Genomic DNA, 16,301 nt, shown 5'->3' on the forward strand with positions numbered 1-16,301 from the left:
GTGATATTTCATGTTTGACATGTGCCCATCTGACTATGAGCTGGAGTAGCGCTCTGTGTACCCACTGAGAGCTCTGGGCAGGCACTCCACTTCACCCAGGAGCACCCTCGGGGTTTAACAGCGCAGTCGTTCAATATAAAGTGCTTCCCCGACAGAGAAAATCGCTCTGAATGGTTCTTGCCATTGGTGCCCTTCTCTTGACTCCCTCGCTCTTAATGTTAATCGGGCTCCAGGATTTTTCCAGATTGCCTTCAGAAGGAATAATGGGTTATGATGACAACTTCTTAACAAGGTCAAGTCACTAAATAGTTATCAGTTGCACCCAAGGTACCCAGCATAAAAGGATAAGCAGAAACCACTGATATGATCTTTGGCCTTAAAAAACCCCTAATCTGCATCTCTGCTTCCTGGTAACAATAGTTTGTTGAGTGCTTACCGTGTGCCGGTGCCGCACAGGCCCTTTCCTTAACGTTATCTAACTTAATTCTGGGACGATGTGGGAAGTAGTCCCATCGGCCCCGATTTGCCGGAGGAGAAGCTCTGGTGGAGACCACCTGCTAGTATGTAGGTGGGGAAGCTGGATTCAGGTCCTTCCTGGCCTGACCCCAGAGGGTCTGCTGCCTGCCCGGTGCTGCACCTCCTCTGGAATCCCTCAGTCTTGGAGGCAGCAGTGCAGAGCTTGGCACCCAGAGTAGTCAAGTTCTTAGTTTCAGACGATTGGGCTGTGCCACTCCTGGCCCCATGTTGCTTGGCGTGTTGAAGAGACTCCATAAAAGCCATTTCCTTGGTACAGGGGAAATCTGGGGTTCCAGTTTTGTTGAATTGAGCAGAGTGGTTTCCTGACCCAGGGAGAACTCTTTCTTTCTTTTCTTTTCTTTTTTTGCTGAAGAAGATGGTCACTGAGCTAACATCTGTGCCAATCCTCCTATATTTTGTGTATGTGGGACGCTGCCACAGCGTGGCTTGATGAGTGGTGTGTAGGTCCATGCCTGGGATCTGAACCCCTAAACCCCAAGCTGCCGAAGTGGAGTGTGCGAACTTTAACCACTAGGCCACGAGGCCAGCCCCAAGGGAGAACCCTTTCTTATGTCAGCAGTCTGTTACAGATGTGTTGGAACTGAAGGACAATTGAGATGGGTTGTGCTGTCTGGGCCAGCCTCCCTGAATCCTGCTCCTGAGCCTTTGTGGCTCTTTCAGCTCCGCTGAAACGTGAGGCCCCGGGACGCAGCCCTGGGCACGGCAGCTGGGAGCATGGTAGAAACAACTGTCTTTGCATAGACTGAGTGTGGTGCCTGTACTGCACTTTGTTCTTATTGAAAATGTTGTTAGGGGCCGGCCCCGTGGCCGAGTGGTTAAGTTCGTGTGCTCTGTTTCAGCGGCCCAGGGTTTCACAGGTTCGGATCCTGGATGCAAACATGGCACCACTTGTCAGGCCATGCTGAGGCAGCACCCCACATGCCACAACCAGAAGGACCTACAACTAGAATAGACAACTATGTACTTGGGGGCTTTGGGGAGAAGAAGGAAAAAAAAGATTGGCAACAGATGTTAGCTTTATCTTTAAGAAGAAAAAAATTTAAATTTTGAAAAATGTCCCATTACAAAAGTATATGAAATGTGCACATTGAGTTTAAATAATAAAAATAATAAATCTAGGCCCACCCAAGTAGAGAAACAGAGCACTCGCGGTGTCTCAGAAGACCCTGCTGGCCCCTCCTTCCATCCAGAGAGTGACGTTTGGAACCGTCCCTCTCTGGCTTCGCCGCCTGTGTCAGTTCTCTTGTGCCCTCAGCAGACCGCCTCAGAACGGAGTGGCGTAGACCATCAGCAGTTTATCATTTCTTCTAATTTTGTGGGTTGACTGGGCAGGTTTTTTTTGTTGCACGAGGTGTTGAGGTGTTGATGTCATTCATGTGACAATGCCCTGCTGGTAGCTGGGCCGGAAGGTCCATGAAAGCGACTCTCATGCCGGAGCCTTGGTGCTGTCACCTGGGGCATCTCACTTCTTCTTCACGTGTCCTGTGCATGTCAGCGTCTCCTCCAGGGCCCCACCATATGTCTTCTCTCTCCCACAGGAGAGCCTGGACATCCCTACAGCGGGGTGGCTGGGTTCAAAAAGAGTAAAGCAGAATCTTCTAGACCTCTTAAGGGCCAGGCCTGGAACTGGCACAGAGTCACTGCATCCTGTTGGTCAGAGTCATCCCAGGGCCATGCAGATTCAGTTGGAATCTCACAGCAGGTGTGTTTGCATGGAGGAATTGTTGGTCGCTGTCCTTGGAGACTGGTGGCCCCATCCATGTCCACGTTGTTTAGTTTGGCCTGTTTGGAGTCACGCTGCAGGGCTTCCCCAGGCCTCTCCATTTTTCCTTCTCAAATGAATTCCTCGTGAGGCGGGCCAGGGCTGTGTGTCCAGCCAGGTTGGTCTTCAGGACAGCATCCCAGCCCTGACACCTGAGGTCTCCCCCATTAGTCAAGGATAGCAGCTGAGCAGCCACCGGCATCACCACTCAGCAGTTTGTGTCAGAAGCTCAGCTCAGTCTCTGGCAAGTCGTGCGCTGCCCTGGGGCTTCACTTTCTCATCTACATGCCGGCTGTGGGCTCGATGCGCTCTGTGGCCATGTTCGGTTTGTGTTTTCTGTAGGTCTAAGTTTTTAGGGTCTGTCTTAGAAGTAGCTGTAACTAAGGGCCCACATTTATCACCCTTAAAGCAAGATGAAATAAGGAGGAAGGGATCCCACACTTGTGCTTGAGTGAAGGGCACCGCATGCCAAGGGTGGGGCCGATGGTGACAGCACTTAAACATCGATGTTGGTCAGGAGCAGCAGATGGCTGTGGATCTTATTATTATGTTTGTCTCCTCAGACAATGACCCCCTCATCGTGCACTCAGGACAGGCAGGTCCCACCTCCCTTGGTACCCACATGTCCTACTGTGTGGCCCAGGCAAGTGAATCACTTTTCATACTCTCGCCTCTTTTCCTGGACCTGTCTAAGTTGGCCAGATTCTGGTGGGTTCCTGTCCCTGTAGAGTGTAAAGAGGAAACAGCAGACAGTTGGAGGATTGCTATGATCATTCTAGAGAATTTCATATAGGTTTGCAGGGAGAGGACTGCCTGGTCCTAGCTCAGCCCCTCTGAGGAAAGGACCAAGCCTGCTGGCCCCTCACCTGCTCACCACATCGCCTTGGGGAGTGAGAGACTGAGCTTTTCAGCAGGCAGCCAGCTGGTGGAGGTGAATGCTGAGAGACAGTGGGGCTGGGGCCTCCGAGCTCCACCTGCCCCCAGGGGGGTGCGGTTATAAAATCCACAGTGCCTGCGCCCATAGCATCTCTGTGGGTGACAGCATTTAGCACTCGGCAAGCCCCCCGGGGCTGTGCTCACACTCCCTGGGGGCTGATCACAGGATTGGGCTTGTGAGCGTATGTTTAAGGCTGCTTATCTGTTTGTGGGAACGGCCTTTTTCTTTTCCTTCCTTTTAGTTCCTCTTTCTACTTTCCCCATCTTTCCCTGCTTCTTCCTTCTTTTATCCACTTCGGTTTTCTCTCTTCCTTTGCCGCCTTTGATTTTGTCAGAACAGCTGCTCTCTTAGGGTTATTTCTCCATTGGAACAGCTTTGGAGGCTGTCTCCGAGGAATTCTAGAGGCCCCTGGTTTTCTCCTCCTGACACCCACATTTGGGGAGGAGCCCACCTCTGGGCGGGCATCTCGAGTCACAAGAGTGCAGTTAGCTTTGGGTGGAAAGCATGAGTCATGAGCACACAGCTGCTCTCCTGTGTGGGGGTGGGTGGCGGACTGGGGGGACTGCCGCCATCCACCCTTTCCCAGGGACCCTCAGCGGCATTCCCCCCAAGGCCTCTGAAAGTGAGTGCACCCCTGCCCCCCAGGGCTTCAGCCCCAGGAGAGCTGGGCTTTGCTGTCCTTTTCCTGGCAGCTCCCAGGTAGGTGGCAGCAGGAAGGCGGTGGCAGCCTTGGGCCCCAGGTGAGGCTGATTAATCCCTGACCTTTGAGCGGCAGGCCCCTTTCACCCTGCTGGCCGGGAGTCTTTTCTCACATTTATCTTCCCAGCAAGTCAGATCGCTTTCTGGCTGGAGGATTCTGCTTTCCGCAGGTTCCAGCCTAGGGGCCTGGGAACAACCCTGTCCCTTGGAGGGGTTCAGCCGAAGCTCCCTGGTTGATTCTGAGTCTCCAAGACACTTCTTCCCAGCTCAGTGTCCGGGCTGGCTCCTGATGAAGCTGAGGGAGCCGGGTCCGCTGCCGGGAGGGGAGAGTTAGGACCTGACTCACAAGATCCAAACGGGCTTATTGTGAAGCTGGTTGAGCACTTGGCCCTTGTGGGCCCCGGTGTTCCCTCCCTTTCTGTACTTGGGAGGGATTTCACCTGGGGCTCTTGACATGGAAGGTGACTGGTGCTTGGGACTTGGGCTCCCCCCACACACACGCACACACCTGTCTGCTCACGTGGCTTTTTCCACGGCCGCGAGAAGACAGCTCTGGGCTGATTTGGCCTGCGCCTCCCCTCAGTGCCTGTTCTGGGTTCCCTTTACACCTCACTTGGTGGGTGCTCGCTTCAGGGCCCAGGCCAGAGTGCCTTGGCCTGGGTGTTTAACCCATGGACTGGACATTGGTTCTTTTCCATGTTCTCCAAAAACTTCTTGTTTTAGCTTTTAGCTGCTCGGGAACAGAGCAGCCAAAATTGTCCCTTGTATTCCTTCAGGTCACAAACGGGAACTTGTTTTCTCCCGGGATTGAGGTGTCCTGTGTTGGTAGTGGCCTTTGGTCCAGTGGCTCCGTGCTGCTGCCAGCTGGTTTGGCTCCAGAGCAGGTTGTTGGGCAGACACAGAAGGCCCAGCTGCCCTCCTGTCTTAGTTCTTGACTCCAGGGGTGGCTTCTGGCTCTTCTTTGCTAATGCTGAAGAGCTCTAGCCACAGGCACTTATGATATAACTCAGAGATCCCAGAAGCCGTGCCTTTGTCTGGGAGCTCGTGTTTGGCGGCTGGGACCAACGGACAGCCTGGAGATGTTGGAGGAAGGGAAAAGGTGTTTCTAGGTTCCCACCAGCCACAACTCTGAACCCATCACTCAGAGGCCTGCACTTTGTGGCGCATGGCCCGCTGCCAACGTGCCACGTTCGCTTACTTGATGGAGCCCTGCCCATCCACCCAGCGACTTCCCCCAGCTCAGCAACTGCATACCCCTACTTTTGAAAAGTTTCCAGACACCACGGGCGGCTGGGTTTTGCACCCTTCGAAACTGACCCGTGCTGGCTAAGCCACATGCGTAGGGGCGTGGCTTTCGCTGCGGTTCGTCACAGCCAGACAGCCATACATGGTCACTGCGGCTCCAGAGCTGCAGCACGGTGACTCACCCCCAGGAGGCTGACGTAACAAGGGAACAGCTGGAGCCAGTGAGGGGCTGCTGAAACCTAGAGGCTGAGATCCCCAAAGTGTCACTCTCATCTCCTCAGAAACAGCCTGGGGCAGCTCTGAGCAGACCCGGCCCTCAGAGAAGAGGTTCTGGAAGAGCTGGCAGAGAGACCACTGCCACTTTTCAGATCCTGGGCCAGGACGTGATGGCCTCACCCTGTTGGATCTGTGTAATGTGGTCCCAGGAATGGACGTTTACTTTTATTGTGAAATTGGTTGTTTTTCCAAAGGAGGGCCTGCTTATTTTCCCTAGAAAATGCTGATGCTGAGACTGACTCTGGTGTGGTTCTGGGAGGAGGGGAGCTGACTTAGACACTTACTTAGTCGTGGCTTGTGCAGGTCAGGATTGTTCGGCTCAGGCCATGGGATCTTTCTGAGCCTGTTTACTTGAGACGGTTGTGGGATTTCCAGCATTAACTGAGGCCTTTGACAGAGAAACTGAGGCCAGGCCAGCAGCTCTTGGGGTCAGGATCAGAGTTCATTCTTTCTCCAGGGACAGCCTGGAGAGGTTTCTAGGGGCAGCGGACTCCTCAACTTATGTAGTTCCTTGAACCCATGAATCAGAGAAAGGGGGGTGGGGAGAGGGAGGGGTGGATCCCTGCCCTTGAGGGCAGGGCTTTGCCAGTGGACAGGGAAACTCGTGCCAAGCGCTGTGGGTGCAGCAGGAGAGGGCCCGATGCCTGAAATGCTGGAGCTGAAACATTGCCTTCCAAAGGCATATTTCACCTGTGCATGACAGGAGAGACATAAGAACAAAATAAGAAGGTTTTCATAAAGCCAAATGTGTCTAACTGAAAGATCTGTCCTTTTTCTAAGATTATGTCATGCATTCTTTTTATAAAAAATGTTAAACTGACCATGTCTTTTTTTTGAAATGCTGACAGTAATCAGTGTTTTGTGTTTATCTTTTTACTGTCTAATGTCGTTCCCTGGCAAGACACAAAGGTGGCTGTTTGTTGGTCCCTTGATGCTTTCTGGTTTTTGGAACTTTCCTGGCCAGTAAACCCGGGAAGCTGGGAGCTGCTGGCCGGTCCTGGCTTGCTGAGGGTATCCAGAGTTCTCTGCCCTTTGTGGACTGGTGTTAATTCTCCCTGTCTCCCCACATTGCTCACCCGGGAGTTTCGGGGTTGACTGTCGAGGTGGTTGGTGTCCTCTCGGTGCTAACACGCAGGCCCTTTGGCTTTCCCCAGCCATGGATTTTCCCCAGCACAGCCAGCATGTCTTGGAGCAGCTGAACCAGCAGCGGCAGCTGGGGCTTTTGTGTGACTGCACTTTTGTGGTGGACGGCGTCGACTTTAAGGCCCATAAAGCAGTGCTGGCGGCTTGCAGCGAGTACTTCAAGATGCTCTTCGTGGACCAGAAGGATGTGGTGCACCTGGACATCAGTAACGCGGCAGGTACCCCGCTGGGTCCAGGGCCGAGCTTGTTGAGAGCCAGAAGCTGTAGTTGGCCCTGTGCCATGCAAGGTCCTGACACAGCTCCTGCCCTCCTGGGAGCAGCACCTTCAAGCAGTGAGGTGTGCCGGACCTCCCACACAGGCCTCTGGCCATGAGCAGAGTAGCAAGTTCCTAGCATGTTTGGGGGCACTTTTTGACAGGGAGCAGGGTGGTAAGGGACAACTGGCAGGAAGAGTTCATGGTAAGCTCCAGGCTGGAGTGAACATGGGACAAGCTCATCAAGAGGGGCAGAGAACAGGTGGGCTCAGAGCCCCCCGGTCCCTTTTCATTGTTGAGTCAGTCCTGAACCCCCTTCCAGTGCTCACCATGATGGAGACGGCAAGGGTTCGGGCCAGGAGGGGTGTCAGGAAGGCCTTGGGATTGAGGAAGGAACTGGTCCTAGATTTGGGCTCCCAACCAGAATGGCGTGACATGCCGTGAGAAGGTCGGGGCAACGTGTTGTTCCCCCATTTTACAGCTGTGGAAACTGAGACCCAAAGAGGTCAGGTGACTGGCCTGAAGGTCAGATAGAGAGTTTGCAGCAGAGCCCTGCTGAAAGCTGGTGCTGGCACACTCTGGTTGGAGTGTCATCTGGCAGTGAAGTCTAGTAGTTGGGTACAGAGTGTACAGATGGGCATTTACGCCCTCTGTCCTCTATGCAGGGTAGATGTTCACACCCTCTGTCCTTCAGGCAGGGCAGGTGTTCACACTCTTGGCTCATACCCTCTGTCCTCTTTGCAGGGTGAACTTTCACACCCTCTATCTTCCCTGCAAGGCAGGTGTTCACACCCACTTGTCCTCTGTGCAGGGCAGGTGTTCACACCCTCTATCTTTTGTGCAGAGCAGGCATTCACACCTCCTGTCCTCCGTGCAGGGTGGATGTTCATATCCTCTGTCCTCCCTTCAGCCCTCTTCTCTGTGCAGGGTAGGCGTTTACACCCTCTGTCCTCTGTGTCGGGCAAGCATCCCCCGCCCCCGTCCTCCATTGAGGGCGAACACCCACACCCTCTGTCTTCATGCAGGGTGGAGGTTCACACCTTCTGTCCTCTGTGGGTGTTCTTCTTTTTGGAGGTTGTTGTCTGGCTGAGAATCCCCAGGTTGCCCACCTCTCCGCCAGCACAGGAGATGGGGAGATGGTGGCCTGCCCCTCTGCTTTTCACAAAGCCCTGGCTCCTGCCTCTGAGTGGAGCAGCTGGGCAGGTTGCTGGTGCCAGGCCTTGAGGTGGGTCTGTGATGGCTGTCTGTCCTTGGCAGGCCTGGGGCAGGTGCTGGAGTTTATGTACACAGCCAAGCTGAGCCTGAGCTCTGAGAACGTGGACGATGTGCTGGCTGTGGCCAGCTTCCTGCAGATGCAGGACATCATCACAGCCTGCCATGCCCTCAAGTCACTTGCTGAGCTGGCCGCCAGCCCTGGGGAGAATACAGAGGTCTCAGCCATGGAAGGTAAGATTATTGGTAGGCTTTTGCCTTAGCAGGTGGCTTTTGATAGGGGCTCTGCCTCTGACTCTCTGTGTCACCTCTCTGAGTCTCAGTTTCCTCATCTGGCCTTGCCTGCGTTGTGGGTGCTGGTGAGGATTAGCTGCAGTAGAGTGTGAGAAAGGCCTCTCAGGGCTCTTCTGCCTGCCCCTCCCTGCCTTCCGCCAGTTCCCTGTGTGTGCTGCTGCCCGAGAGAGCCGGGGAGCCGTGCCTGCCTCGAGGCCTTTGCACATGGGGTCTGCCTCTCCTGCAGCTCTCCTCTCCCTGGCCCCTCCCTCTGCTCCCCTGACCCCCTCCGAAAGGCCCTGGTACTGGGGTGGGCCAGAGTCCTTGCACTGCATGTGCAGAGAGCCATGCCCCTCTCCTCCTAGCACTGGCATCTTGTCAGCGTCCTCGTTGCGTGTGTGAGGTCTGTCTCCCCAGCTAGTCTGTGGCTGCTGTGTCCTGTGCCCCGCCAGCAGCCTGTGCAGTAGGCGCCCTGTGCATAACTGGTTGAATGAACAAACCAACAAACCACTACTTAGATGCACCCCCGGGAGGACCCCGAAGAGTAGCAAGTGCTGGGCCCCCTCACCCCTCCAGGTGGTGGGCACTTGATGGGAAACGGCAGGTCTGTCCTCTTCCATCTCCAGGAGGGGACAAGAGAGCCAAAGAGGAAAAGGCTGCTGCCACCATGCTGAGTGAGCTAGACCCGGCCGGAAGCAGTCCACCCACGGGCCCAGGCAGAGAGCCCAAAGAGGAGCGAGGCGGCCAGGCCGAGAGCGCGGCCAGTGGTGAGTTGTGATGCTGAGGACCCAGCTGGCTGCCCAGTTGTCACCCAGCAGCCTGGGCCCCAGTGCAGTAAGGGGCTTTCTCAGGAGGCTCCTCGGGGAGGGAGGGAGGGTGGCGCAGGCAACTGTACCCCTTGAGCTCCAGTCACCCAGATGACCCATTGTTCTGGAGCGTCTGTTCCAGCCAGAGCAGAGGCACAAGCAGCCTGAACTTGGATGTCCTACCCCCACCCCCACCACGCCCACTCCCAGACCACAGCCACTGCCAGGGACCTGGTCCAGAAGAGCCATCCAGCCCCTGGACAGAGGGTCTCAATCCACCCTCGGTGTCCCCAAACCCCTACCCTAGGTGCAGAACAGACGGAGAAGGCTGATGCCCCCCGGGAGCCGCCACCCGTGGAGCTCAAGCCTGACCCCACGAGTGGCATGGCTGCTGCTGAAGCCGAGGCGGCCTTGTCAGAGAGCTCGGAGCAAGGTACCCCCCGCCAGCCAGGGCCAGCCCTAACTCACACATCCCCCCAGGGTCCCTCTCCTCCTACCTCCAGCTGATCCCGCTCTGAGCCACCCTTTCACTTTAGCCTTTGGGCCGATGTCATCTTTTCTCATTCTCGAATTTTGACATCAGTTGCTAGTGCTGTGCACCCTGGCCATGCTGTTAGCACAGAAGCGTCGTTGATGCGGCAGTGGCCCTTCTGCTGCTTCCCGGCACTGAGTACCCACAGCACCGGCCCCACTGCTTGTTCGCTGACAGCACCCTTCCCACTGTGCAGGCAGCTGGGGCCTCGGCTGGACTGAGGCCCACCTGCATCCTCCAAGCAGCGAATGTCCCAGTCGGCAAGACCACTGGTACTTCCTCTGGCTGTTGCTGGAGACCATATATTAGTGACTCCCGGACACTGCTGGGCCCCTACTAGGTGCCCATGCAGAGAGAGGGGGGTGTGAGAGATGAGACAGCCCTAGGCCTGACTTGGCCAGTTGCCAGGTTGGCTTCCTGGCATTTGCCTGGCTCTGAGGTCATGGCTCTTTGGAGGCCCCTTCTCACCCTCTCAGGTGCCTCAGTGCCCGCCCTTCTCATCGCAGAAATGGAGGTGGAGCCAGCCAGGAAGGGAGAAGAGCTGGAGGAGGAGGGTGCCGCGCCAGCTGCCGTCAAGGAAGAGGGGCCGCAGCAGCAGAAGGGGGAGGCTCCTGAGGAGAGCGAGGAGTCAGCGAGCACGGACTCGGGCCAGGAGCTCGGGGCGGAGGCCCGGGGCCTGCGCTCGGGCACCTACGGCGACCGCACGGAGTCCAAGGCCTATGGCTCCGTCATCCACAAGTGTGAGGTGCGGCCTGCAGGGGGTGCTGGCCTCTGTCCTACCCCGCCCCCCCCACCCCAACCCCCCCGCAGCCCCTTCACGCCTCCCCGCTGCACCCTGTAGGACTGTGGGAAGGAGTTCACGCACACAGGGAACTTCAAGCGGCACATCCGCATCCACACGGGGGAGAAGCCCTTCTCCTGCCGGGAGTGCAACAAGGCTTTCTCCGACCCGGCTGCGTGCAAGGCCCACGAGAAGACTCACAGGTACGGCGCCCCAGGCCCTGGCCTCCTCGCCCCCCACCCCGGCCCTCTTTGGAACCCAGCGACCCCTCCTCTCCCTGTCGCCTCCTGACCACCAGCCCGCTGAAGCCCTATGGCTGCGAGGAGTGCGGCAAGAGCTACCGGCTCATCAGCCTGCTGAACCTGCACAAGAAGCGGCACTCGGGCGAGGCGCGCTACCGCTGCGAGGACTGCGGCAAGCTCTTCACCACCTCGGGCAACCTCAAGCGGCACCAGCTGGTGCACAGCGGCGAGAAGCCCTACCAGTGTGACTACTGCGGCCGGTCCTTCTCCGACCCCACCTCCAAGATGCGCCACCTGGAGACCCACGACACCGACAAGGAGCACAAGTGCCCACACTGCGACAAGAAGTTCAACCAGGTGTGCAGACCCTCGCGGGAGCGAGCCCACGGGCAGCGCCCAGGCATCCGGGCCCTTGCAGGCTGGGGTGGGGGAGGAGCTTTGTCTCAGGAGAGACAGGCTCAGTGGGAAAAAGTAGGTGGTGGTGGCTGAGTAGAAAGTGACCCTGCCCTGGACGGAGCTCTGGACTGCTCTGCTGAGGAAACTGGGGCAGCAGGTTGAATCAGGGTGGGGTTCGGGCTGGAAAGAACTGGAGTGGAGTGGTTTTCCCTTTCACTGCTGGGATCTGGAACCTTCCATTGGCCTCGAAGGATGGAGCCATCCACAGGCCCCTGGGAGGACCGAGAATCAATTGTTCGCATTGGGAGGGGCTGCTGCAGCCCGAGGCCCAGTTCTATGGGGTGGCCCTTCTGACCCCCTTCCTGGGCATAGGTGGGGAATCTGAAGGCCCACCTGAAGATCCACATCGCGGATGGGCCCCTCAAGTGCCGAGAGTGTGGGAAGCAGTTCACCACCTCAGGTAGGGCCGGGGCTGCCCTGGCTGCCCTCACGCCCCTCTGCTCCTCAGCCACCTAGTGGTGCCTCATGCCACGGCCTCCCTTGGTCTTGCCCCAGGGAACCTCAAGCGGCATCTTCGGATCCACAGTGGGGAGAAGCCCTACGTGTGCATCCACTGCCAGCGGCAGTTTGCTGACCCTGGCGCTCTGCAGCGGCACGTCCGTATCCACACGGGTGGGTGAGCAAGCCCGGTGGTGCCTGGGGCTGGGGAAGGCATGTGGGGAGGAGAAGTAGGTGCTAACACCTTCTGCTGTCCCGTCCCCAGGTGAGAAACCATGCCAGTGCGTGATGTGCGGCAAGGCCTTTACCCAGGCCAGCTCCCTCATCGCCCACGTGCGCCAGCACACTGGGGAGAAGCCTTATGTCTGCGAACGCTGTGGCAAGAGGTCCTGCCCCATCCATCCCACCCATGCCCGGGGTGCTGTGGGGTCCCTGGCACTCTGCATGGTGAAGGGGTCAGAAACAAACTTAGGGCTCGGTTGGGAGCTAGGCAGACGGCCGTCCTAGCCCCGGCATATGCCCCAGGAGTTCTCTCCAGCCTAGAAGATGAGGCAGGAGGCCCAGCCCCGCTCCCCTGGCCCCAGGCTTGGGCAGCTCAGTGCGAGCCCCTCCCTCTGTGGCCCTGCAGATTTGTCCAGTCCAGCCAGTTGGCCAATCACATTCGCCACCATGACAACATCCGCCCGCACAAGTGCAGCGTGTGCAGCAAGGCCTTCGTGAACGTGGGGGACCTCTCCAAGCACATCATTATCCACACTGGTGAGCGTGTGCCCCCCGCCCATCTGTCCCTTCCCAAACCCTGCTCTCGGTGGGACTGCTGGGAAGGGAGGTACCCCCAGACCCCAGCCTTGAGTGCTGGCACTTGCTACAGGTGGCCTTGAAGGAAGTTGGATTCACATGAGGACCCCATTTTCTTAGAGCTTCCATAAGGTGCAGTGGCCACTAGAGTCTTCTGTGCAGCTCTGGTAGCCGCCCCAGAGCACTTGCTGGAAAAGACAGGGCTGCCGGGGAAGCTGGAGGCCACTGAGGTCCCCCCCTCCCCAATGGCAGGCGAGAACCTTGCCTCCTCCCCCAGGAGAGAAGCCCTACCTCTGTGACAAGTGCGGTCGTGGCTTCAACCGGGTGGACAATCTACGTTCCCACGTGAAGACCGTGCACCAGGGGAAGGCAGGCATCAAAATCCTGGAGCCAGAGGAGGGTGGTGAGGTCAGCGTGGTCACTGTTGATGACATGGTCACGCTGGCCACCGAGGCACTGGCAGCAACAGCTGTCACTCAGCTCACAGGTGCGGGCTCCGGGCAGCAGAGGGTGGTCATGGGTACTTTGCCTCTGGGGTGGCAACAATGGGGCAGGTGCCTCTGGCCTCAGGCCCTGCTGATTCTGCCCCCAGTGGTACCGGTGGGGGCTGCGGTGACTGCCGATGAGACAGAAGTACTGAAAGCTGAGATCAGCAAAGCTGTGAAGCAAGTGCAGGAAGAAGGTAAGCAGGGCCACCCAGGGCGTGAAAGCTGGTGGGCCCCAAGGGTCCTTCCTATCCTCACCACAGCCCCCAACTCCCACAGACCCCAACACCCACATCCTCTATGCCTGTGACTCCTGTGGGGACAAGTTCCTGGATGCCAACAGCCTGGCTCAGCACGTGCGGATCCACACGGCCCAGGCATTGGTCATGTTCCAGACAGATGCGGACTTCTACCAGCAGTACGGGCCAGGCAGCACGTGGCCAGCCGGGCAGGTGTTGCAGGCTGGGGAGCTGGTCTTCCGCCCTCGGGATGGGGCCGACGGCCAGCCTGCTCTGGCAGAGACGCCGCCCACAGCTCCTGAATGTCCACCGCCTGCCGAGTGAGCAGGCATCTCCTGTCCTGACTGTTTATTTAAGGATGGATGCCACCCTAGACTGAGAGGGGTGGCCCCATTCCCTAGAGAGAATAAATTCGATTATTTTCTAATGCTGCCTATAGCTCCCTATGGGGTGGGATGGGGAGCTGGCAGCTGTGGCTGATGCCATGGAAGGGCTGCTCCAGCCAGGGACCAGCTGGCAGAGAGCTGCTGCTTAGGAACGCCAGGCTGTCCCTCCTTTGGAATGGAACTGCAGCCCCGGGACCTGTCTAGAAGCAAGCTGGCTTCTTTGCCCCAAGTCTGGGTGTGGCCAGAGAGCACAGCTCCACATGCCCCACCCTCTCATCCAGTCTCCTCTTTGGGCTTCTCATCTATTCAGCTTTAGGACCCTGCTTCCCCTCTGCCCAGGGGGTTGGGAGCTGGGTCAGCAGGGGCTGGCCACAACTACTTACCAGGATCCAGGCAACCAAGAGAGGGCCCAGCTCAGGGACTCATTCAGCCAGAGCAGCAAGGTAGGCAGAGGGCACCAGGCCCAACAGGCCACGTGCTTGCTTCTGTTGGGCCTGGGGAAGCAAGAGGACTCCACACTCGCCTAACAGTAACCCAGCCTGAGTATTCGAGGCCAAGCCAGTGCCATCCTTTGGAACATTTACGTACCCTGAATCATTGGTGTCTCTACCACCAGGCTGAGGACCTGGAGGGTCAGGAATGAGCTGATGGGGAGGTGGGAGACACAGCACTGCTGAAATGAGGAGCAGCAGGCCGGGGCCATGGAGGAGCTCATTCTTACTCAGGTCAGCAGGGAGAGGAGATGCCGTCGCTGCCCCTTTTCCACACAGTTCACCCCCAGCAGCTGTAACCCCTCACTCAGAGATGGCACCATCTTCTCACACCCAGAGTGTAGTGTGTGGAGGAGCCCGATGGATAATATTGCAAGTGAGAACAACTCTGTGGTCTCTGTGTTTCTGACACACACACACACACACCCCGCCCCCGGCCAGGCTTGTAGTGGTCCAGCTGGGAAAGCCTGGCCCACCACCCCACCCTCCTGTCTAAAGGCAGCTGCAGGAGCACCATCAGGCCAGGCTCCGCCACTGCTGCTGCTGCAGGGCCAGCCTGCACCCTACCGGAGGAGGCAGGGGAAGAGGCAAGGCACCACAGCTTGCTTAAGATGCTTCTGAGTTTGCGTGGGGGTGGTTTTTATTCTGTATCCAAACTGAAGTGCCTTCCACATCACCCAAGAATCAATCAGGACCTTGAAGTGTCACAGATATTTACACCACAGTATTGAAAAATGGTTTAAGTTCAGTCTGTGATGAAAATCTCATTTTGTAGAAGATAAAATAATCCTTGGGGAGGATTAAGTGGCAGAAAGGAACTAGGTTCCATATACAGATTTGGTGGTGGGGGGTGAGAAAGCAAGCAAAAGTGGGATGAGGGCCAGCTGCTCCTACAAGCTGAGGACACTTGGTCCTCCCACCCAGGTGACAATCACATCCACACTTGATGTGTTTTGTATTTTTTAATAAAGTTTGTAATCCAATGGACACACAAAACAAAACTGCGCTGAGAAAAAGTTTCATAAATTAATAAGTGTTAGGAAGTTGGGGGAGAGGTCAAGGTAAAAGGAACAGGGGAAGCCAGTCTTTTTGTACAGTCTTTTTGTGTGTGTGACACTTCCAAATCGCGGGGGCAGGGCCCGTGCTGTAACGAAGCGCACTTATACAAATGAGTGACAATACAAAGTCTGAGTATGAAAATAAGATTTTCTCTGAAAACACATTTTTGGCACAGATTAAAAAAAATGTATGTCAGGGGAATTTGATTTTTTAAGTCAGTATTATATATATTTATATATATTATATATTTATATATACACACATCCCAAGTTCTGCGTATCCCACCAAGAAAGGAAATCCTGTTTGCTCGTTTTCGATTGTAAACTGTACATCCCAGGTGAATCAGAGATGGTGGCAGCAGGAGAATTAAGAAAGGTGACACATCCAAATGAGCAAGGGAGGGAGGGGTGGGGACAAAACAACCCAATGAAATGTTCCTTGACCCCAAGGTTTCAGCAGAAGTCTGAAGTCCTGCATTAGAGTCCAGAGTGCCACAGCCTGTCTTCACTGTGCAAAAGTCCAAGTCACTAATTTAGTGCAAAGGCAGTTCTGTTTTCTTGTTTCTTAAAAACAAAAACAACAAAAAAATTAATTCCACTGCCATGTTCCTTTTCTCCCAAAAGAGGAGAAACCCAGCCCCGAGGTGTCTGCGAGCCCATCGGCTGGCGGTCTGTCCTGGGTTAAACGTCATGTAAACATACAGGCAGCAGCACCACTGCCCAGAGGGCCTGCCCGGCCGGGGCGGGCGGGCGGACAGGAGGGCGAGGCTGGCGTCCGGCAGTGGAGTCTGTCCCTTCGGCAGCTTCTTCCTCCACTTGGCTGGGTTATCCTTTGTATTTTTTGCTGCAGAGCCTCGGGAAAATACACTGAGTGGTGACCATTCAGTGGCTCACACAGAGGCAATGACAATCATGAGGTGGGGAGAAATGTTGGAGATGCTGGCAAGGAGGTCAGGGGCCAGACGGGACAGGTGACTCTCGGAGAACTCGCAGGGCGGGAAGATCTGCAGCACATAGGCGGGCTGGAGAAGGGGACGACGGGAGAGAGAAGTGGGACCCCTGTCTTCACATCACCCACCCCACCACCATTCTTCCTTTAAACATTTCCAACTAGGGGCCCTGAGGAGGCCCAGCTAATGTCTCCATGATTTTGTCTACCGTAAGAAAACTAGGAGGTGTCAGAAAACCAACATGAACCTTTTCTGTATCACTAAGCTAAAGAGAAACCTCTGCTGTCTCAGCTGTCCCTTC

The 16,301-nt window shown here is 56.3% G+C and overlaps 2 protein-coding genes across 22 annotated transcripts in view; one reads left to right on the top strand and one right to left on the bottom strand.

Moving 5' to 3' along the window:
* Window positions 1–13,542, top strand: part of ZBTB17 (zinc finger and BTB domain containing 17) — a 32,540-nt gene extending 18,998 nt beyond the window's left edge. The window contains exons 3-16 of one of the 9 annotated variants that reach the window (XM_070602261.1): window positions 6,611–6,817; window positions 8,111–8,299; window positions 8,965–9,105; window positions 9,452–9,577; window positions 10,183–10,421; window positions 10,518–10,660; window positions 10,756–11,056; window positions 11,468–11,555; window positions 11,651–11,767; window positions 11,859–11,979; window positions 12,222–12,352; window positions 12,669–12,878; window positions 12,984–13,073; window positions 13,156–13,542. In XM_070602261.1, the coding sequence (XP_070458362.1) occupies window positions 6,613–6,817; window positions 8,111–8,299; window positions 8,965–9,105; window positions 9,452–9,577; window positions 10,183–10,421; window positions 10,518–10,660; window positions 10,756–11,056; window positions 11,468–11,555; window positions 11,651–11,767; window positions 11,859–11,979; window positions 12,222–12,352; window positions 12,669–12,878; window positions 12,984–13,073; window positions 13,156–13,439 (2,385 nt within the window). In that variant the 5' untranslated portion in view covers window positions 6,611–6,612 and the 3' untranslated portion in view covers window positions 13,440–13,542. Of the gene's footprint in view, window positions 1–6,610; window positions 6,818–8,110; window positions 8,300–8,942; window positions 9,106–9,451; window positions 9,578–10,152; window positions 10,422–10,517; window positions 10,661–10,755; window positions 11,057–11,467; window positions 11,556–11,650; window positions 11,768–11,858; window positions 11,980–12,221; window positions 12,353–12,668; window positions 12,879–12,983; window positions 13,074–13,155 lie in introns of all 9 variants that reach the window. The other 8 variants (XM_070602292.1, XM_070602301.1, XM_070602251.1 and 5 more) reach the window with 8 other exon arrangements.
* A 1,397-nt stretch (window positions 13,543–14,939) lies between these two features.
* The window catches only part of SPEN (spen family transcriptional repressor), an 87,423-nt gene continuing 86,061 nt past the window's right edge, over window positions 14,940–16,301 (bottom strand). For all 13 annotated transcript variants that reach the window (XM_070602178.1, XM_070602152.1, XM_070602131.1 and 10 more), the window contains one exon: window positions 14,940–16,072. In XM_070602178.1, the coding sequence (XP_070458279.1) occupies window positions 15,941–16,072 (132 nt within the window). In that variant the 3' untranslated portion in view covers window positions 14,940–15,940. The remainder of the gene's footprint in view (window positions 16,073–16,301) is intronic.

This window comes from Equus przewalskii, chromosome 2, assembly GCF_037783145.1.
Source record: "Equus przewalskii isolate Varuska chromosome 2, EquPr2, whole genome shotgun sequence".
NCBI lineage: Eukaryota > Metazoa > Chordata > Mammalia > Perissodactyla > Equidae > Equus > Equus przewalskii.